We start from the raw sequence: 22,914 nt of genomic DNA, 5'->3' as shown, positions 1-22,914 counted from the left end.
AAAGTTGACAAAACACTTTTGTGAATGTTCTGTGTTTCCATTGAGTGGTGTTGTGAGAATAAAGCTGGTTTTCTCCTCTCTTGATATGGTTTCACTTGATACGACAGGAGCCATGACTTATGAAAAGTGTTTCCATTTCATTTTAGTGAAATATTGCCTGTATACATTTTTTTGTGACAATTTTGAGTTTTTTCTAAATTCAAGTTTCCATGACTCATGATTCGTGATTCAAAACTGTGCATTACGCAAGTTAATGGAAACAGACCTACTGCCTCTGCTTCAGTGTTGTGATTATCTGAGCAGCAGTGGCTTTGATCGCTGCTGTCCTCACTCTTTCATTAGCTCAGTTTAGTGACAGGTCAACAGGTAAGGCTGATCATACAATCAGACTGTAAATACTGAATATTCAAACAGGTCACACAGTTCAAATACTGGTGTTGATAGCTCTAATCAAGCTGCTTTCAAATCAAAGTCAGGTGAGTTGATGCTTTAGCTCTTTCTGTTTATCTGCCTGTCCACTGAGTGTGTGTATGTATGTAGACTGTCCTCAACACAGTGAGTGGAGGAGCAGCTTCTCCACGTCCCTGTTTAGAGTGTGTTGTTGGGGCAGTAACAAGCCTTGAGCATGTTTCTTTTTTAAGTTATTTTTTCCCTTTATTTTGATAGTCACAGTTAGAGAGAGACAGGAAAGTCAAGCAGAGAGAGAGGGGGGATGACACGCAGAAAAAGGGCCCCAGGTCTGATTCAAACCTGGGCCGCTGCGGTTAGGATTAAGCCTTAATGATATATGCCCTACGTGAGCCACCGGGGAGCTCCAAGCCTTCAGCTTGTTGAGAGTGAATCTAAAGCTGTAACTCAACAACAAAGTCTGACTCTTCACTCACCTGTGTTGCTGTTGGGGTGGGGGGGGATGTGTCCAAGTGTGTTCACAGGGACAGGTGAGGCTTCCTGTACGTCTGGTTGGTGATGGAGAGGCGGGTCAGCCGGGCGCCGTAATAATCCACAATGTAGTTTGAGCCATCTGCTGGACCCACGATCTGCAGGAGAACACACAACAACAACAACAACAGGTAATGTTACACTAACATAAACCTTCAGTTTAACTTCAGCTCTGATGAAGCTGCATTTGATGCACATTTCTCCTCACAGTGATTTAAAGTGGTGTTCAGACACCTGTCTGGAGCCTCATTAAGACTCCCCTTTCTCAATGAAGGAAGATCAGAGTTTTTATACAAACTGATTGATTAAGGGAGTGTCTTCATCCGTTTATGGCTAATTGTGGGAGTGGAAATGAGGCTTGTGCACATGTGCCTAATTTTTCCATGAGTGAGATTTATAAAGTGGAACCATGCGAACGCACGGCTTTATAATTCTGATGAAAAGAATGTGTATGAATATTTCTGGTTTTGTGTAAACACATAGTTTTAGATATATAATCCTCAGAGTTTTATATATGTGCAGTATATATGAGCAGACCCAATGTGTCTCAGTAACGTTCATATATTCCATACACCTCATTTCTTCTCCATGTCACAATCCATATTTAATTTCAAAGGTTTATATCCTATTTCACAACTCCCATACCTGTCTGCAAATAGACTTTATCTTATTTTTGCATTATTTCTTTATTTATCTTCGTCTATTTCTATTCCTATTATTATTGTGGAGGAACAAAGACACACTCTTCGTATGTTTGTATACCTGCCCAACCAAACAGATTCTGATTCTGAAACTTCCTGGTTAACTAAAGATCGAAAAAAAACAATCACTACAGTTTCTACAGTTTCTATGTTCCAGCATAAAGTTCCACACTCATATTTGGCTGAATGTCAAAACAAACTGTGATCTGAAGGATGCCGGGGCCACACAGAAGCACTGAGTGGCCCCAGACATGCAGGCATCATTTAAATTTTGTGGACTATTTAAAAATGTTCTTGTTGATTGTCTCAGCTCAAATATTTTTGTTTCTACAGTGAGAGAAAATAAAATCTCTGAGGCTCTGATCTCGCTGAACCTCATGATCGTTTCTCTCATGAACAGAAAAGTCTAAAAATCTGTGATCGGTCAAATGTGACTGTCGACACACACCGTGTTCACGTTTAAACTGACAGTCTGTCAGTCAGTCAGTCAGTCAGTCAGTCAGTCCGTCCGTCAGTCCGTCAGTCAGTCAGTCAGTCAGTCAGTCAGTCAGTCCGTCAGTCAGTCTGCCCGTCCGTCCATCCATCCATCGCAGGTCCCCTTCACCCCTTCCTGTGATGGATTCCCAGCCTCTATTATCTAAAGCACTTCAACAGGAAGGAGTGATTTGTCCCTTCACCTCCGGTTTCCCTCGCTCCATCCATCTGCCTCCGCGCTCTCTCAGGCCATTAGAAACTTCTGGAAGAATAATTCATCCCGGGGCCTCAGAGAGATGCCGCGCGATGGATGGGTGTTAATAATAATCAGAAGGCCGATGCCTGTTTATTCATCAGACTTGCCGCCACCCTCCCCCCAGATGGGCAGTTAGCTGCTAAAATATGAGGCTCCACTGCCGTGTGCCACGCTGAAATGGATCCCCAGGGAAACAAGGAACTCTTCATCACAAGTGTCAGTCTTAAAGACGACATGAAACCGGGAGCTGAGGAGCAAACATGAAGCTAATGTGGAGCGTGACAAGTTTAAATCACTGATCTGAGATCAGTCTGAACGTCAGGACACTGAACTACTGTCTGTAGAAGAGGGGTGAAAATAACCAGGAGCTTGACAAAACGCCTGCACGTTAGTGTCCACTTACCAGTTTTTGTAGGGAGCTTTCACAGCTTATCATAGTCTTTCTCAGCAGATGAAGCATGCTCAGATGTCTTTGTGTGACTTAAGTATGATTGTTTCTGTCTTCCATATGTCCAGGACATCTGAGTGTGCTTTATCAGATGAAGATGCAGTTGAAAGGTCTGGGAAAAGGCAATAAATGGACCCTAATTTTTTTTTAAGTATATTTTTTGGCCTTTTTATGCCTTTATTGATAGTGCAGTAGATAGAGACAGGAAATGGGGAGGCAGAGAGAGGGGGAATGACATGCAGCAAAGGCCGTCCAATGCGGGCCTTGAACCGGGGCCAACTGCAGCGAGGACTGTAGCCTCTACACATGGGGCGCCTGCTTAGACCACTACGCCACACGACGCCCCCAAATGGACCCTAATTTAATAGTTTTCTGGACTGAGCAGTTCCTATGTCACTGCAGACTGGTGTTTTAACTGTCTGGTGTTTTTAAGGATCAAGTAAATGAAAACTGAGCTTTAGAGGAGCTGAAAGATTTTCTTACCTTCAGACAGAGCCAGACTAGCTGTTTCCCCCTGTTTCCCCAATCTATGCAAAGCTAAGCTAACCAGCTGCTGGCTGCAGCTTCATATTTTTGAACAGACGTGAGATTGATTTTGATTTTCTGCTCTGCATTTCCCAAAAAGCCTTTAACAAACAAAAATAACGTGAGGATTCTGTTTTTGTAAAATTTTAAAGAAGTCTTGTGTTGGACATTTTTCACTATTTTCTGACATTTACAGACATTTCTGTAGGAGGAGACCTGAGAGATCTGAGTGTTTCCAAACCAGTGCCTGACCAGTACCTGACTGGGGCTGGAACTCACCTGCATGGCGATCAGTATGAAGTCAATCAGAGTGCCGATTCCACAGAAACCAACAGTGCAGAACTTCAACAGACCTGAGAGATAACGAGAGGGAATCAGTGTTAAAGACACTTTAAAGCACGATCTGAATGAATGAGTAAAATCACATTTAGTTTGACCAGGTCAGTCATCAGGCACAGAGTCAAATACTGTGTCACAACTCCAGTTTCCATCGTTATAATCACAGACTCGATCAGAATGGTTACCAACAGTTACCACTGGTTACCACTGGTTACCACTGGTTAGGGTGCACGTTATAACTGAAGACCTTGTTGCATGTCGTTGGAGTTGAAAAAATTAGTTGATAAACAGGAAATGATTCTGATGATCGATCAATTGATTGTTTAAAACACCAAAACTTCTCCCATGTGAGGATCTGTGCTTCTTCACTGTGTTTATAGCTGTACACTGAGTGTCCTCCGGACGGTTGGTCAGATGCCACTTTCACCATTTTCTGACATGTTACTGATCGATTCATTGATTAACCATGAATATAATCAGCACATTCACTGATAATGAAAATAACAACAAACATGAGTGCACTGATAAACAAATGACTGATCTGTGCTCTTGAATTTACTGTGCCCTGATCCTGTTCCTGCTCCTCAGAGGATAAATCTTTTAATTCTAATGATCCTCAGCACAAACTTTACGTTTTCAGGGGCACTGCTGCTCAGACTGGATGTTGTTGTTTGTTCATATTGTGTTTGGATTTACCTCTGCAGCCTGTAGGGGACACTAACAGCACTTCTGCTGTTAAATCTTATTATCTTCTTCTTTCTGTTTGCTTGTTCTGCTCTGTAACAACGCCGTCGGTAATATGATTGTTTTTAAATGAATCTGACTTGGCTCGGCTAGGCTAAGCTTGGCTCGGCCCGGGCCAACCTGTGCCAACTCAGGCCAGGTGTTCGTCAGTGCAGCTGTCCTCCATCCAAACCCCTCCACCCCCTCCACCCCCCAGTACCACACACACATGCAGAGCCTCTCAGCCTTTGTGGTTTTGCAGGTGTCTAATTAAAAGAAGGGGAGAGGAGACTCAGTCTGCTGATAATAACTCGTCCTTGTTGTGTTAATCATCACTATTATTCTCTGGGTTGTTTCGCTCTGTTGTGTCTAGATCAGTGACAAACAAAGACTAATTCAATTCAGGCTGGAAAACCAAAAAACGAGGAAACAGTTAAAGAGCAATGCTGCCCATTTTCATCAATAGTTCAGCTCCAGGAGGAAACAGGAGGAGGAAACATGTCCGACACGAGCAGTTCCTCTCGTGTCCTCTGGGTGCTGCTGGGAATTAACTCACTCAGAACTTACTGTTCTGAAAGTGAGCGTAAAAACCTTCGACGTCTTCCTACAGACGAAGTCAACAAAAATCTCACAGATTAACTGACAAACATTCTCCGTGCTTCTCCAAAGTTAAGGTTCAGTAGCTTTTTAGTAGCTGTTCAGAAGCTTTTGATCATATCACATGATCTTCCTCAGCAGATGGAGTTTGTCACTGATAAGTAGATTTTTGGAGCACTGTAAGGACTTCTCAACCGTGCTAGCTTAAAAGTTAAGGTTCTGAGTTGAGTCTTGATTTTAGACACAGCAGCTGAGAGCAGTGTCGGAACAGGTTATTTGGTTGCGATCCGGAGCTTGAACGGTGTCATAAGATCAAAATCTCAGAAAACTAAATGAACTTTGAGGTTTTCTCAATTTCAATTTTCAAGATTAAGAATGAATTTTTAGCCTCAGCTGATACATTTTTCCCTCTTACCTGAATATTTATGGACCATAATATTTAAAGTTCCATTATAAATTATTCAGATCAGTTGATAATGAATATAATCAACAGTTACAGACTGATTATCAAGAGTACGACGAGGCAACAAAACCAAAAATTAAAATCCGAATTGTCTTTTTTGGTGACATTTCATGATTTTAAACAGAAAATGTAGAAAAATGTAAGTTTTTTCACTCCGTCTGTCTTGTGAAAATGGTTATACATGTAGAGTAGATATTGATGTCACAGTTTACATGACTGTCCTGATGGAAGGAGACTGATGCGGCTTCATCTGCTATTTCTGACTGAAAATGACCTTTCTATCAAGGTTGTACGTAGATTTCACATAGTGCAAACATAAAACTATAGATTAATTTGATTTATTGCTCAGCTATAATCATTACATTACATGTGTGTGTGTACCTAGAGCAGGGTATCCCAGGTAGAAGCGATCTGCTCCGAGCCAGCCCAGGAACAGAGATAAAGCCACAGCGACTTTGTAGGAGTAACCGCTCCTGAAAGAAAAAAACTATTAGAATCCTCAGAATAATCAATAATCAGTATGACCAGAACAATGATCCAGGGTTTCTACAGGAGACTTCACATTAAATCTAAGAATTTTAAAACCTTTTTATTACAGCAGAGAACGTCATTTGACCTTTTGTGACACCTAGTAATATCATTTATCAATTAGTGTGATCTGGGCCCATGTATGTATTACTGAACAGGCCTACAGGGGCCCAGGGCCCCAAGGAGTCAGAGCCTCTGTATGAAGTGACTGTTGATATTTCTTGAGCTCAGTTAAAGACACAAAGACACAAAACCACAACAACGAGGAACAACATGTCAACAACTAGTCTTTCTGTGCCTCTTTCAGTTTGGAAGTGGGGGCCTTTTACTTGTCTATGTCCAGGGGCCCGTTGTCTCATAATGCAGCCATACCTGGACTCTGATAAACAGCAGAAAATTAATGAGTAAGATGAAGTTTCTTTGTTAAAATTAACAGGTGTCCATTCTGAGTGGATGAGCCTCAACAGCTGTCTCCTGACTGACAAACTTTATAAGTAACGTTTTTGTCTGCAGCAAGACAACATGTTCAACACCTCTGTCAGTGAAGTGTGTGTGTGTGTGTGTGTGTGTGAGCACTCACACATTCCTGCAGGAGATGGTTTTGTTGAAGCCCACCTCCTTCCCGCTGAACTTGAACTCCGTCCCGTTAGAGAGTCGACAGCTGATGTTCGGAGCTGGGAGGCACTCCACTGAAAACACACACACACACACACACACACACACACACACTCACTCTTAGACTACTGAAGCTGTCTGATTCTCTGAATGACTGTCGGTCAGATTTTCTTTCACCTTTTTTAAATCCAACGTGTGTGTAACAAATACTTCTGGTCTAGACTGTATACATCTATAAATCGTGTTGTATACGGTTTTATATTGTCTACAATACAGTACACTACTGTATATCAGTCAGTTAGATTCTTAGCCTGATGGCTGGTGAGTAAACTCTGAGTGTTTATCTAGTCGGCCACTTATTCCAATAATACAAGTGTCTTCAAATACTCATGGAGGAAAGTGTTTTTAATCCACATCAAATACAAAACCCCACCCACAGCATCTATTACTTTGAAATCCAGATATATTCTTTGGTGAGAACTGCTTTAAAGTGGCCGACAGTTTCATACTGTTTACACTGTGAATGTGGGATTGTTCACATAAACATCGAAATCATCACAGCTGTCACAAACGTCTCGTCCGGTGCCTCACCCCAGGCCGTCGTGTCTCTGCAGTTCTCCGGCTCCTGAGTGGCTTCATCAATCTTTGGGTCGTTGCAGAGATACATGAGCAGAGTGAAGGAGTCCAGACATTAACATGGAGTGAACGAACAGGAGTTTCATTATCAGGAAACATCACCAGTCTCTCTGATCTGTTGATTATTCACTGTGACTGTTTTTTCAGCTTTGACACCAAATGGAGACAAAGGCGTCTCAAACCTGAACCATAAAAACCTCCAAACTACAATACCCTCAGCTCCTCCCCACCTCAGTCATCTTCTCCACCAGATTCTCCCCCACCCCGTGGACTGAGCTCTGACTAAACTGAAAAGCACTGAAGTAATTCAATGTATTATTTTTATTATAATTATCATTATTAACACTGTGCATCAGTGGGATGAAACATTTGACCAGAAACATTTTCAGATCTGTTTCTGACTGCACCTGTTTCGAATGACTCTTAAATCAATTATTTTATAATTAATTATATTATATAATTATATCATTTGCAATCAGGTATTTTAGATAGTTGTTAGCTTGTTGTGTCTGTATTACAGACGTGAACACTTTTTCCTCCTGTTGTTCACTCAGATAAACAATGTGGCTGCTTCTGGGTTCATTTAGTAATATATGAGGCACAGTTCCTGTCCTGTCAGACCATATGTGGTTTATAACGTAAGTAAATCTCTAGTTGCAGGCAGTAACTGCAGTATTTCACTAATACTGATCAATATTTACAGTTTTAGCTGCTGACAGCTTCACCAAGCTAGCAGCCGTTAGCCGCCTCCTCCAGGTGAAGTTTCTCCCTCTAAATTACACGTTAAGTTGACAGACATGGATTAAAGGATACTGTCCGAGTCTGAGGTTTTCACAGCTGAGCACGTCTTCGCTTAAAACCACCTTTAAATGAGAGTAAACACAGTAAAACAACAGGCTCCACATCCCGGAGCGTAAACACACCAGCCGTGTCCGGGAGCTCGCCATGACTGACTCCGACTTTATCACGTGACAGGATGCTGCTTTCAGGACGCCCCAAAACATTGTAATTTAGCACTCTATACGACATGAAGAGAACAAACTGTCGAAAAATATTTTATCAACTAGATAAGGGTGAACTGGGTAAACTGTATGTATGATCTAGTTAAATTTAAAGTATATCATTTAGTTCTTTTTAATTTAGTGGCTAAAAATAAGACATACCTGTGAATGATTTTTATCATTATTTTATGTATTTATTGTTATTTATTAAGACTGCTTCTTAATTACACTTAGATTGTTGGGACATTTTGCTCATTTTCTTTGTTGTGCTGATGTGTAAAATTAAAATTATTCTTTTTAAATATTGTCAAATATGACAGGTGCCTTCTAATAATATATTGTATTTATAATACAACCTGTAGTATCTTTTAAATCACTTCTCAAAACTCACTTTTATACAACAGCATGTTCTTCACTTGTAACTATATCATCAATAGTTTTGTAATATAGATATACCTATACCTACCTAAATAATTATTTACTTTTGCATGAATATTATGAAATTATCATACATTTTTTCTAAGGTTTTTTTTTTTTTTTTTTTTTACAGTAAATTGACTACAAAGTGATCAATTGCATAAAGCGACTAAATTTAGCGACCTTTATTATTTATTTTCCAATGTCATGCATGAACTTTCAAGCTCAAAAAACAATTCAGATTTTTCAATTTTGCTATGTTTGTTTTAGTTTTTTCATTGACTTGTGGCTTTTAGTTATTTTTGTTATAGAATAAAACGTTAAACTAAAAAAAAAACCTTTATTGAACTAAGTAAAACAGAGGAAGATCAGACTTTTAAACAGCAGCACCAAATTTGTCTCATAAAGCAAAAACAGTATGAAAAATAAATAAATTACAATAAAATGTGCATAACAAAGAAAAAAACATAAATACCTCTTCATAGTGTGTTCCAGAATAGTGGCTTTTGTGTATGTTTCCTAAGTCCTACAATTACCTACATCAGTTGAAATCGAAGCATAGTTAGTATTTCCGACTGTACCCGAAAGCAGCATTAAAGCGACACTGGTACCAAACTGGATCCAGTTGATGTGAGTTTTACACCAGTTCAGAACAATTTGAAATCGCTCTGTTTTCTGTGAATTAGCATTTGACTGGTTCTTACATCCCCCGACTCATTATCCAGCTTCAAATATAACGACACGACATTTTTTCAGACGTTGTTTAAGAAGCTAAGTTAGCATGCTAGCGGCTAGCGGGCTGTTAGCGGACGGTTGTGTTGCTGTGAAGTTGTGAAGCTGATGGAGGAGAAGTTGTTTAAATGTCGTTGCAGTGAAGTTAACGGTTATAAAGACATGGAGACGTTAAGTTTGGTGTCGTCGCTGAGTTAAAGTGTGTTTTTAAGATGTCGCCGCTGGTCAGAGCGAGTTTCCTTCAGTTTTTAAAGTTTGATGCACCTGTTGCGAGTTGAATCTGCCTGTGATTCCCATTGATCCCATGATTTAAACGGTTTTAAAAGCTCCTGTTTCAAACCCCACTTTTCAAACAAACACAACAGACAAACTGGGGGATAATTTATTGGTTAATTTCACATTTCGTTTCACCCCTCCCCTCTGAGCTGTCGAGTTTCACTTCCTGCTTTCTCAGGTGAGCGCAAAGGTGAGTTTCCCCCACACACAATCACTGATTTACCGGAGTGAGTGAGACTTTCAGGCTGGTTTCTGTCCTGCTGTTTGGTGTAAAGTTTGGGGAATGTCGTGTTGTGTGTTTTTGCCCCTGTGTGTGCTGATAAAGCGGCTCTGCTGAGCTAACAGTCTGATAAAGAGCCTCCCACCTGAGATACAGAGACACACCTGAACGCAGCACAGACAGGGTTGGTTCACAGGGACGAGCTCTGAGCAGGGGGTAAACTTAATCGCGTGATACATCAGTGGGTGAAGCACATACAGGAAAATGAGACTGTAAACAAACATGTTAGAGGAGGGGGCTTCAATGTTAAAGCACCGAGTCGGACACATTTCTGGCTTTGGTCTTTTCATGGGATTTGTTGACAGTAAGAAAAATATACAATAATTTAAGATGTATATTAGATTTTCAAAGCAAAGGCCGCATGCAGCTAAGCTATATTTTATCTGTATTGCTTGATAACTAAATTGTCGTGGTACATGATTCATAGTTATTCAAAGTTATTAAAAATATCAATAAATGGCTGCATTTTATATGTAACATATCCTATAGCCCCCTGTCCCCCCTTGTAGTGGTGGTGTCTCTCTATGTGGTTGGTTTTCTGTCTCGTTGTGGTAGTTTTATGTCTTTATGTGGTGGTTTTGTGTCTCTTTGTTGTGGGGTTGTGTCTCTTTGTGGTAGTTTTATGTCTTTATGTGGTGGTTTTGTGTTTCCTTGTTATAGTTTTATGTCTCTGTGGTGGTTTTGTGTCTTTGTGGTTTCTTTTGTGTCTCTTCGGGTGGTTTTATAACTCTGGTGGTTTTGTGTCTCTGTGGTTGTTTTATGTCTCTTTGTGGTGGTTTTGTGTCTCTTTGTTGTGGGGTTGTGTCTCTTTGTGGTGGTTTTGTGTCTCTTTGTGGTGGTTTAGCATGTCTTTGTGGTGGTGTCGTGTCTCTTTGTGGTGGTGTTCTATCTTTTTGTGGTGGTTTAGCGTCTCTTTGTGGTGGTTTAGCGTGTCTTTGTTGTGGTGTTGTGTCTCTTTGTGGTGGTTTAGCGTGTCTTTGTGGTGGTGTTGTGTCTCTTTGTGGTGGTTTTGTGTCTCTTTGTTGTGGGGTTGTGTCTCTTTGTGGTGGTTTTGTGTCTCTTTGTTGTGGGGTTGTGTCTCTTTGTGGTGGTGTTGTGTCTCTTTGTGGTGGTTAAGCGTCTCTTTGTGGTGGTTCAGCGTCTCTTTGTGGTGTTATGTCTCTTTGTGGTGGTGTTCTGTCTTTTTGTGGTGGTTTAGCGTGTCTTTGTGGTGGTGTTGTGTCTCTTTGTGGTGGTTTAGTGTGTCTTTGTGGTGGTGTTGTGTCTCTTTGTGGTGGTTTAGCGTCTCTTTGTGGTGGTTCAGTGTTTCTTTGTGGTGTGTCTCTTTGTGGTGGTTTTGTCTCTTTGTGGTGTTGTGTCTCTTTGTTGTGGTGTTGTGTCTCTTTGTGGTGGTTTAGTGTGTCTTTGTGGTGGTTTAGTGTGTCTTTGTGGTGGTGTTGTGTCTCTTTGTGGTGGTGTTGTGTCTCTTTGTGGTGGTTTAGCGTCTCTTTGTGGTGGTTCAGCATCTCTTTGTGGTGTTGTGTCTCTTTGTGGTGGTTTAGTGTGTCTTTGTGGTGGTTTAGTGTGTCTTTGTGGTGGTGTTGTGTCTCTTTGTGGTGGTGTTGTGTCTCTTTGTGGTGGTTTAGCGTCTCTTTGTGGTGGTTCAGTGTTTCTTTGTGGTGTGTCTCTTTGTGGTGGTTTTGTCTCTTTGTGGTGTTGTGTCTCTTTGTTGTGGTTTTACATCTCTTTGTGGTGGTTTAGCGTCTCTTTGTGGTGGTGTTGTATCTCTTTGTGGTGGTTAAGCCTCTCTTTGTGGTGGTTTAGCGTCTCTTTGTGGTGGTGTTCTGTCTCTTTGTGGTGGTTTAGCGTCTCTTTGTGGTGGTGTTCTGTCTCTTTGTGGTGGTTTAGCGTCTCTTTGTGGTGGTGTTCTGTCTCTTTGTGGTGGTTTAGCGTCTCTTTGTGGTGATGTGCCTCTTTGTGGTGGTTCAGCATCTCTTTGTGGTGATGTGTCTCTTTGTGGTGGTTCAGCGTCTCTTTGTGGTGGTTTTGTCTCTTTGGTGGTTTAGCGTCTCTTTGTGGTGGTTTAGCTTCTCTTTGTGGTGTTCTGTCTCTTTGTTGTGGTTTTACATCTCTTTGCGGTGGTTTAGCGTCTCTTTGTGGTGATTTTATGATCTCTTTGTGGTGGTTTAGCTTTTCTTTGTGGTGGTTTTGTCTCTTTGGTGGTTTAGCGTCTCTTTGTGGTGTTGTGTCTCTTTGTGGTGGTTTAGCGTCTCTTTGTGGTTCAGCATCTCTTTGTTGTGGTTCAGCATCTCTTTGTGGTGATGTGTCTCTTTGTGGTGGTTCAGCGTCTCTTTGTGGTGGTTTAGCTTTTCTTTGTGGTGGTTTTGTCTCTTTGGGGGTTTAGCGTCTCTTTGTAGTGGTTTTATGCCTCTTTGTGGTGGTTTAGCTTTTCTTTGTGGTGGTTTTGTCTCTTTGGGGGTTTAGCGTCTCTTTGTAGTGGTTTTATGCCTCTTTGTGGTGGTTTAGCTTTTCTTTGTGGTGGTTTTGTCTCTTTGGGGGTTTAGCGTCTCTTTGTAGTGGTTTTATGCCTCTTTGTGGTGGTTTAGCTTTTCTTTGTGGTGGTTTTGTCTCTTTGGGGGTTTAGCGTCTCTTTGTAGTGGTTTTATGCCTCTTTGTGGTGGTTTAGCTTTTCTTTGTGGTGGTTTTGTCTCTTTGGGGGTTTAGCGTCTCTTTGTAGTGGTTTTATGCCTCTTTGTGGTGGTTTAGCTTTTCTTTGTGGTGGTTTTGTCTCTTTGGGGGTTTAGCGTCTCTTTGTAGTGGTTTTATGCCTCTTTGTGGTGGTTTAGCTTTTCTTTGTGGTGGTTTTGTCTCTTTGGGGGTTTAGCGTCTCTTTGTAGTGGTTTTATGCCTCTTTGTGGTGGTTTAGCTTTTCTTTGTGGTGGTTTTGTCTCTTTGGTGGTTTAGCGTCTCTTTGTAGTGGTTTTATGTCTCTTTGTGGTGGTTTAGCTTCTCTTTGTTGTGGTTTTACATCTATTTGTTGTGGTTTTGTGTCTCTTTGTGGTGGGTTTATGTTTCTTTGTGGTGTTTTTATGTGTCTTAGTTGTAGTTTCTTCACACTTCTTGTTAGAAAGTTAGCTATTGAGCCTTTACAGTACAGATTTGGAGTCAGTCATGTCTTTATGTTTCTTTTCTTTTGTTGCCCAGTATTTGAAATAATTGTGAAATAATTGTGAAATAATGTTCTTCTCTGTTGTTCTTTGCTCAGATTGATCCAGAACGACAGACAGAGAGTGAAACGGAGACAAAGACAGAGGGACGACGATGTTTGAAAATGTCCCGACAGGTACATTCTCTCAGCTGTTCAATATTTTACAAAGCTCACAGCTGAAGTGAAGATTATTATTTGTCTTTACATTTTCAAGCTGTTTACCTGTTCACTTTGTGTTTACTTTGTGTGTGTTTGTCTTCAGTGTCCTCAGCGGAGCGTCAGCAGGTACTGGGAGCTCTGGACCGTCTGCACTCCAAACTGGTCCAGAGGGAAGAGTGGACCCACAGTGACACCCTGGGAAACCTGAGGGAGACCCTTCAGAGTCCACTGTTCAACCACATCCTGACCCTGCAGCATTCCATCAAACAGCTCCGCAGCCAGGTGAGTAACACAGTGAACCTGGTCTGAGACCGGACCACAGCAGAACCAGCAGAGTCTACATACACTCCCTGACACGGGTCATAAAGCAGTTCAGCTTTGTATAAAATCAACAATCCACTGACTTTTTTCTGGGGCCCAGACAGGTGAATCAACACCTGTGAAGCTTCATGAAGCATTATTCATAGAAACACCTCTCTCTAAAACCTGACACATTAAGAACATAATGTGAATACTTTCAGAGAGAGTTTGTAATTGCAGGTTTTTTGTATTAGATGACATCAGCAGGTGTTTCTCTTCCTCTGCTCACACAGTGTAATAATGTAGATCAGTGTTTTATCAGCTATATTTAACATCAGCGCTGCAGACTAATGATCGTGTCACATCAGATCTGACATGTGTAACTCCACCCAGGTGTTGACAGCCTATCAGATATCGGCGCTGTGCCGCCTCCTGTCCACACTGTGACCTGTCAGTGGAGCTGAGTGGGGACGTTGACGCCCCTCTGCATTGCCTGCATCTGTATTCAGCTCCAGCTCGTCCTGACGTGGAGCCTTTACAATAAACAATCTGCAGGCCAAATTAAGATAATGGCAATAACCGACGCTGGGCTTCATATTCTAAGTGCTGCGAAGGTCAGAGCTGAGTCTATGAATGCGTCGGTGGAAGCTGGTGGAGGGTATATGAAGCAGGGACTTCTCTCTCTTTCTTTATTTATTTTCCCTCCCTCCCCCGGCTCTCTGCGGATCTATCAAGCTTTAATATCTAGTGTCTTGGTTTGAGTAACGGCCTTGTCGAGGCGGTATTGATGAAATGGCTCGGGATCCTGCTCCGTCAGCCTGGCCTAAATAAGCCGCAGACTGATAAGTTTCCACAATGTGAGTGTAAAGGTCATTAATACATTACCTGTTCAGAGAGAGGGAGCCTGCAGAGGAATCTATTGATTTTTTTTTTCCTTTCTCCTCCCCACTTACCCCCAGGCCTCTCCGCTTCATTTTTTTTCCTCCATGTCTTTCTTTCTTCTCGACAACGTCCTTGCATATAAGGGCGCCTCCCCATCTCTCTTTCTGTCTCTCTTTCCCTCTCTCTCTCTCTCTCTCTCTTTCTGTGTTGGATCTTTGCTTTTGTTTGGTGGTAAAAACCTGAAGCTGGTGGAAGTTTATGGCATGAGTCCAACATGGACTTCACACTTTCAGCCTTTAGAGAGATTACAAAAATAAATACACCACATGGCCAAAAGTATGTGGACAGCTGAACCTTTCGGCCATTATGTGACTGTGTGGCTGTGAGTCCATGTTCATTAATGTGCTGCTCTAACAGCCTCCACTCTCCTGGTTTCAGTCTTTCCACCACATGTACAGTAGAAGCTGCAGCAGGGATTTACTCCAATTCACACACCGGAGCATCAGTGAGTGCCAACACTGATGATGGGTGTACAATGTTATACTGAGACTTTGCAGCCAGTGAATGAGTTCAAAATGTGGCACTGCTTTCAGCTAAGATTCACAGTTTTTCTACTTTGAATCTTTTGTGTCATCTCAGCCATTGATATAAATTTGTGCCTCAGCTCTGACAGACAGATTTATCTCATCCTCTGTTCAGACAACAAGCAGCTCCTCAAACATCTACATTAGGTTAGGTTACTTTAGTTGTACCAACCTCTGAGGCTGAAACGTGAAGTCAACATCGAAGAACCAAAACCTGCAGTTCCTCTAATGACCACTAGAGTCTGGCTCCAACAGTGAGTCAGTCTCCATAGACTCCCATGTTAAAATGTCCAACTTTACAGCAGAAATAAACATGTTTACAGCCTGGTACAAAAACAGTTTTGGTCTCTAGAGCTAATTTCCTCCTTCATGACACCTGTTTATATAACTCACCTGTTAACATTTTATTAAAGCTTAAGTTTATGGAGAATTTAGGGCGTGGCCTCTTTGAGTGACAGGTGGGTGAGCGTATGTTTGACACAAACCGACACACTCCACCTCTTTGACCATTTTTGGATAAGCTGGGAGTTAGGGGTGGAGTCAGACACTGCCAAGATGGCGACAGTGGATCTGCTCACTCTGAGCCTCAGAAATCTATGGGTGATGTCACAGAGGCTACGTCCATCTTTATTTACTGTTTTTGTTTGCAGTAAAAAGAGTCGTCAATCTTACAGATACACATGTAACACTCAGCACAGACAACACCGTGTGCACAAGGTAAATAAAAATAAATAATTTAAACATTGATTCTATGCAGTTGTTACTACAACTTATTCATATGAGTGATGCTGCTGGAATAAAGATATTTTTATGCTGTTTCATTCTGCACTGTTGTGACAATATGATCCTTCATCCATCGTCCTGATCAGTGGTCAAATCCGAACATCCAAACCACAGACTCTGTAAGACATTACATTAGACTGTAACCGTCTGTAATCTGTAACATGCTTCACCCAACAATTTTTATTAAGACTAAAGATTAAATAGATTAAATGCATTTTTATAGACCCCTGAGTTACCATTTGTAACACTGACCATTATCATTTAGTGTGTTTAATACAGCAGATTACAGTATTTGACCAACATAATATAATTGTTAAAACATTTTTTTGAGAAATATAGACAAATGAAGCCAAGGTTGTTGGATGTTTAGTGTAAGGATTAAGGTTTTATTTTCATTATTATGTTTTTAAACCTAGCTAATGTAATCTTTGTTTTTATTTATGTTTTTTGATTCTGTTAAATGTTTTGTGTTAATATTGTTTTAATTCTTAATCAGTTATTTTGCTTTGTGTTTGTCTTATATTTTTATATATTTTTTTTTTTTATTGATTTTGACAGGCTTATTCATCTCCCATACAGATTGGTTACAAATTGTAATTTTGTCTGTTTTGTTTACTAAGCACTAAGAACACTAAGAGACAAAAAAACGAGCAAACAAGACAGTCTAGCAACAACCTCACAAGACAAGACAAGACTCTGCAATTGATCATTTTCATTATTGATTAATCTGCTAGTTATTTTCTCAATCGGTTTGACTATATAATATCAGAAAATAATGAAACAAACCTGATAATAAAGCTGATGATGATGTTTTCAAAGTCCTTTTTTTATTCAACAAACTCTCCACAAGCCACAAAAACATTCAGTTTACAATCGGATAGAACAGAGAAAAGCAGTAAATTTTCAGATTTGAGAAGATTTAACTAGTAAATTAATGGATTATCATTAATTGATAATTGCAGCTCTACTGAAGTGTCATCTAAACACAAGCAGCAGCACAAAGACTGTTACACAATACACAGTCTGAGAAAGTATTATTTACATCAAAGAATAAGAATAATACTATAAGTAAATAGTAAAACATATAGAGGTTGAGCTCAGTTACAGTTTTATATAAAGTTCAGTCAAACAGCTTCACACACTGTTCTTCTGTGTTTTCTAACACTCCTGCTCCAAGCCAACTCTGCAAAACATGTATCACCTCCTATCTGACAGCCTCTCCCTCCTCACCCCACTCCTCCTCCTCCTCCTCCTCACCCTCTTCCACCTCCCCTCTCTGTAGTTGAGCAGTATGCCTCCTGATGCCTGCAGTGAGTTCAGCTTCTCCAAAAAGGGTCAGCTGATCATGAGCGCTGTTAATCCCGCCAGCAGCTCGGCCCCGCCCACCCTGTCTGCCTCCTCCTCTATCCTGACCAATGGCTCGTCTCCGCCCATCGATCAGACTGACCTCCTCCAGAAGTGGATCCTCACCGCCGCCAAGGTGGGTGGAGCCATGACACACACACACACACACACACACACACACACACACACCCCCACACACACACCCCCACTCCCCTGCAGAACGCCCTGCCCTGCATGCATATAAACACAGACAAACCACAGCATAAATATAAACATTGTGTGTGTGTGTGTATGCGTGTGTGTGTGTGCGCGCACAGGGCCGTCACACGGAGTTGGTCAGTCTGACTCGGCCATTCTCTGGTGGTCTGGGCTTCAGCGTGGTCGGTCTGAATCCTGCAGGAAGCAGCAGTCAGGGAGTCTTCGTCAAACACATCCAGCCTGGAGGCATCGCACACAGGTTCAACTGATTAAATAATATGTTTGTTTCCTACATTGAAGATGAGCAGGAGGTCATCATGTGATCAAAGAGACGCAGAGATCTCAGCAGCATTAGTGCATTAGTCTTTTTTTATTGAATAAGAAATAAATAAATAGTAATAATAAAAACATTTACTCACCAAGTTAAGATCTGACCTCATTAAAAAGCAATGAAATTAACGTAAAAAGCACATTATAAACATAAGTTATTTAATTATTTAACATGGGCAGCAGTAATATAAAGTACAGAGGATTTATCCTGAATGAGCTGCGTGCAGACACAGATACAGTATTGTTCTTTAATCTGTACTTAAAGCAGCTATAGTAGATATTTTCATAATAACAGTGTATGAAATGACAAGGTGAAAACAGTGTTTAAAGGGAAAGGAGTGAGTAAAAGTGAGGAACTTAGAATATCACAAGTTCAACATTTCTACTCTATAACTTGAAGGTGATCATGTGTCAGTGTTGTGTTCACTAACAACAAGCGGGCAACAGCATCAGTTATTGCAGCTTTTGAAGTAAAAGAAACATAAAATCTAAACGGTGGAACAGTGTATGTATTTATTTTACCATTTAATGGAGACTGTATATAACTAGATGATTCGATTTTAGCCTCCCAACACATTGAATAATACATGGTAAAAGCTAACCAACTGGCTGCTAACTGTAAAATCAGTCATTGTGTTGAAAGAATCTGCCAAAGAATTAGTTCTGTATCATCTCATCGAGAAGTTGAGACTGATGTTGGGTTGTGTTTGCAGGGATGGGCGTCTCCAGGAGCGGGACCAGATCGTGGTGATAAACGGTAGTCCTCTGGAGCCGGGGATCAGCCAGCAGCAGGCCCTCACCCTCCTGCAGCAGCCTGGAGAAATGGTGGAGCTGGTGGTGGCGAGGGACCGCCCACCCAACGCAGCGTCACCCGTCATCACGGTGAGAAGTCTGATATTCACCACAAAAGACTACACTGCAATAGTGAAGACAAGCACAGATAAAAACATTAACTCACCAAAAATAAGAAGGAGAGTTCAGCTATTCAAATACTTGTAAAATTTTCATCTTCAACCTGAGCACAGTGAACTTCAGAAGCAGAGACACAGAATCTGGATCATTTTTACAGCTTTAATTTGTATTTTTCTAATTTCTGGAAAAAAAAAATGTAAAGGCTTCAACAGACCTGTAAGTGAACAGCATTCGAGCTGAAATGATTAGCTGATTATCCAATTAGACAATGGACATGGCACCTGATTGGATAATGAGGAATCATTTCAGTTATTTTTCAAGCAAAACTTATGGAAAAAAAATCAGAATGTTTTCTGGTTCACAGTGAACTGATTTTCTGCAGGTTTGGAACAAAACACAACATTTGAAATTGTAACTTTCAGCTTTTTTTTTGGAGGTTTCGTTCATTAAACAATTAATCAATTAATCTAAAAAAGAATCGTCAGGTGAGTAGATAATTGTTTGTTTCAGCCTTATTTTGCATTGTGGTTCCTTCAGGTTCACTCACAGATAAGAGATGAATTCACATTTGAGTTTTACTGTGAAGAGGCGGCTACATATCATTTATACTGAAATATTAACATTGGCAGTATTTGAAACAAACATGATGGAGCTATTTTTTTTAATTTGATGTTTGTAGGTTTTCTTTGCCACTGAACATGGAGTATGTGGTGGTGATGGTCGCTGAAAACAGCTATTTTTTGGACTTAAACAATGAATTGATTATCAAAATAGTTGCTATAGATAAATAGATTATTTTTCTGATGATTGATTAATTGACCAGTCGTTGCATCTCTTTCTCTCAGCTGTCAGTCTTTATGTTAAGTTAGGCTAATGTAGACATAAGATTGATATCCATATTAGAAAGACAGAAAGAAAGAAAGAAAGAAAGAAAGAAAGAAAGAAAGAAAGATTCCCAATAACACTGAACACATTTTAAATTAAAAATCATATTTTATATTGATCTATAGAAACATTACCACAACCTCATCTTCTTCTCAAGTGACCTCACATGGGTCCAGACTCCTAGGTTGAGAAACTCTGTACCAACTTTTCAGATCTCTAGTAAGTTAGCTTACTCAGCTGTTAGTGTACTCAGCTGTGTTAGCAGCAGCACAGCTCCAGATGGGAGCTACATGCCTGATACTGAAGTTTTAGTGTCAGTTGTTTGAGAGAAACAGGAAAACAAGTGAGGATCATGAAATCAATAGGTTTTACATTTTTTGCTTCCAGAAAAAAACAAAAAACAAAAAAACAACGTCAATCATTTGATGTCTGTAAAATGATAAGTTCAAACTCTGTTCCCTGACTTACATTTAGATAGATAGCTAGATAGATACTTTATTAATCCCCTAGGGGAAATTCAAGTCATTCAATGTCCATTAGCTCATTTATAATAATATTAATAATAATAATGATAACAGTTGATAATAAATAAACAATAATAATTAGATTAGTCCACTTCCTTTGGCTGAGGTGTTGTATAGCCTGATGGCAGTGGGAACAAAGGATCTCCTGAACCTCTCTGTTCTGCAGCGCAGTGAGATGAGACGTTTGCTGCAGCTGTAGCTGCTTCTCTGTCCTGCCAGAATGTTGTGGAGAGGATGGTTGGTATTGTCCAAGATGGCCTCCACCTTACATTGCATGCGTCTCTCCACAACAGTCCTGAGTGAGTCCAGACTCCTGCCAAGCACAGACCCAGCCTTTTTGACCAGCTTGTCCAGTCTCCTTGTGTTCATGTCGGACATGCTGCTGCCCCAGCAGCCTGCAGCATGAAAGATACACTGGCCACCACTGACTGATAAAACATGTGCAGCATTTCACTGCAGACGTCAAAGGACCTGAGCCTCCTGAGTAAAAAGAGCCGGCTCTGCCCCTTCAGGTAGATGGCATCTGTGTTCAGGAACCAGTCCAATTTACTGTCCAGGTGCACACCTAGGTATTTATAAGTGTGCACCACCTCAATGTCCTTCCCTTGAATGTAGATTGGCTGAAGGGTGGGCCTAGACCTCCCAAAGTCCATGACCATCTCCTTGGTCTTGGAGGTGTTCAGAAGGAGGCAGTTCTTGTCACTCCTTTCACTGAAGGCCATCGTCAGATCCCTGATCCTCTTCCTGCCCGTTCCTGATACGCACCACAATAGCTGTGTCATCCGAGTATTTCTGGATGTGGCAGGACTCAGAGTTGTATTTAAAGTCGGCCGTATACAGGGTGAACAGGAACGGAGCCAGAACAGTTCCCTGTGGAGCCCCAGTGCTGCTCATCACTGTCCCTGAGACACAGTTACCCAGCCTGACGTACTGTGGTCATCTTGTCAGGTAATCCACAATCCAGGACGTGAAGCAGGGATCCAATCCCATCCTTTCCAGCTTGTCTTTAAGGATGGGGGGGTTGGATTGTGTTAAATGCACTTGAGAAATCAAAGAACATAATCCTCATGTAACCACCTGGCTCATCCAAGTAAGAATGGGCTGGTGGAGCGTGTAAAGGACGGCATCATCCACTCCAATGTGTTCTTTGTAGGTGGTGTAGGGGGTCTAGTGCATGTTCAACCTGTGGCCTCAGAAGGTGGAGAAGCAGCTGCTCCAGGGTCTTCATGATGTGTGATGTGAGGGGTGAGGGTCTGTAGTCATTTATCTCAGCCGGTCGCCCTACTTTAGGTACAGGAACAAGACATAATGTTTTCTACTGGATCAGGACCCTCCCTGTTTGAAGGCTTAAGTTAAAGATCCTCTGGACAGGCTCAGCCAGCTGGGCTCCACAGTCCTTTAACAGCCTCGGACACACACCATCAGGGCCTGTTGCCTCTCCATGACGTAGCCTCTTGAGCTCCACCCTCACCTCCTACACTGTAAAGGACAGGAGACTTGACCCCAATGTGGAGGGAGTTGCAGCTGCAGTATCAGGTTGTGGAGGAGATGCTGTAGGAGAAGCTGCAGCTGAAGCAGTGGGAGAGAGAACAGGGGAGGCTGTGTCACACCTGTTGTAGAACAGGTTGAACTCATTGGCCTTGTCCACATCACCTGATGTTGCCTGGCTGTTCTTCTCTTTATAGCCAGTGATGGTCCTCATCCCCTTCCACACCTCTCTGGTGTTGTTGTGCTGCAGCTTCCTCTCTACTTTAATTTTGTAGTCCTCCTTCTCCTGCTTTAATCTCCTCTTCAGCTCATGTTGCTCACACCTGAGCTTCTCCCTGTCTCCATCCCTGAAGGCCTCCTCTTTCTGCTTGAGGAGGGTCTTGATGTTACTGGTGATCCAGGGTTTGTTGTTTGGGAAGCAGTGTACAGTTCTTGCTGGTATTACAGTGTCCATACAGAAGTTAATGTCGTCCGTGGTACATTCAACCATTCTATCAAGGTCAGGGTCTTTGCTGTTATCATTTTCCTGTGACTCCAAACATTATTTAACATCATTATTTGACACATGTTGAGCTTCAAAACTAAATGTCAGCTTTTCTCATTGTGTAACAAAACTTGACTGAAAGTTGAAGTCGACTCCTTAATTTCAGTCACAGTTTGCACATTTGCTCAGTATGAAATTATTTTTATTATTATTATAGGCCTGATCCTAAACCAGCAGCAGTGGAGAGGAGCATCGCTGAAATCAGCTTTATCCCTACTGTCTGTTCAGCCACACACACACACACACACACACACACACACACACATCATCCAGCAGCTTGGCTGTCACTCAAAACAAGCAGTGCTGAGAGGGCATCAATCACAGCTGGAGGTCACTTTGAGGCCACGCCTCTGTATCAGAGTGAGACCTCCTGTTTATGACAAGCCGTAAGTCTGCTGACATTGACTCAGATGATTTTTATGACCTTAAAGCCTATAGGAAATCAAGTTAGTGCTCCACTTGCAGCATCGCTCCTGACAATATGTATTTAAGTCTGAGAGGAGCCGCGATCAATGAATGTCGACATGACGGGGGAGTCAAAGCCCAGCAGTGTGGGAGGGGGGAGTGAACACGGGGGAGGCACAGATAAAGAGACAGTGACGTCACTAAGAAACTCACTCCATCGGCTCCATCCTAACTGAAGTGAAAGGTCAGAGGTCATACTGAGGAGTTCACCTGAGGTGTGTTTGGAAGATAGAGAGGGAAGGAAATGAAGATTCAATTAAACCAGAGTTTCCCAAACTGCCAAGCATTGTGGGTATTGGAAACAATAATAGATAACTGTCTTTTAAATCCAACATCTTAAATTAATGCCTTTTTATAATCAGATTCTAATGGATTAATA

The 22,914-nt window shown here is 41.5% G+C and overlaps 2 protein-coding genes across 2 annotated transcripts in view; one reads left to right on the top strand and one right to left on the bottom strand.

The window, feature by feature from the left end:
• Positions 1 to 8,198, bottom strand: part of tm2d1 (TM2 domain containing 1) — a 9,556-nt gene extending 1,358 nt beyond the window's left edge. Inside the window, exons 1-6 of the mRNA XM_022759101.1 lie at positions 8,058 to 8,198; positions 7,200 to 7,273; positions 6,574 to 6,682; positions 5,847 to 5,938; positions 3,623 to 3,696; positions 885 to 1,037 (exon numbers count right to left, since the gene is read on the bottom strand). Coding sequence (XP_022614822.1) covers positions 927 to 1,037; positions 3,623 to 3,696; positions 5,847 to 5,938; positions 6,574 to 6,682; positions 7,200 to 7,273; positions 8,058 to 8,191 — 594 coding nt within the window. The 5' untranslated portion in view covers positions 8,192 to 8,198 and the 3' untranslated portion in view covers positions 885 to 926. The remainder of the gene's footprint in view (positions 1 to 884; positions 1,038 to 3,622; positions 3,697 to 5,846; positions 5,939 to 6,573; positions 6,683 to 7,199; positions 7,274 to 8,057) is intronic.
• Positions 8,199 to 9,277: 1,079 nt separating this feature from the next.
• The window catches only part of patj (PATJ, crumbs cell polarity complex component), a 120,968-nt gene continuing 107,331 nt past the window's right edge, over positions 9,278 to 22,914 (top strand). The window contains exons 1-6 of the mRNA XM_022759034.1: positions 9,278 to 9,292; positions 13,195 to 13,272; positions 13,400 to 13,578; positions 17,128 to 17,325; positions 17,507 to 17,646; positions 18,431 to 18,599. Of these exons, the coding sequence (XP_022614755.1) occupies positions 13,251 to 13,272; positions 13,400 to 13,578; positions 17,128 to 17,325; positions 17,507 to 17,646; positions 18,431 to 18,599 (708 nt within the window). The 5' untranslated portion in view covers positions 9,278 to 9,292; positions 13,195 to 13,250. The remainder of the gene's footprint in view (positions 9,293 to 13,194; positions 13,273 to 13,399; positions 13,579 to 17,127; positions 17,326 to 17,506; positions 17,647 to 18,430; positions 18,600 to 22,914) is intronic.

The sequence above is a fragment of the Seriola dumerili genome, unplaced genomic scaffold (assembly GCF_002260705.1).
Source record: "Seriola dumerili isolate Sdu_G_001 unplaced genomic scaffold, Sdu_1.0 BDQW01000319.1, whole genome shotgun sequence".
NCBI classification, from domain to species: Eukaryota; Metazoa; Chordata; class Actinopteri; order Carangiformes; family Carangidae; genus Seriola; species Seriola dumerili.
The sequence above is the reverse complement of the archived record's forward strand: the minus strand, read 5'-3'. Positions and strand labels throughout refer to the sequence as shown.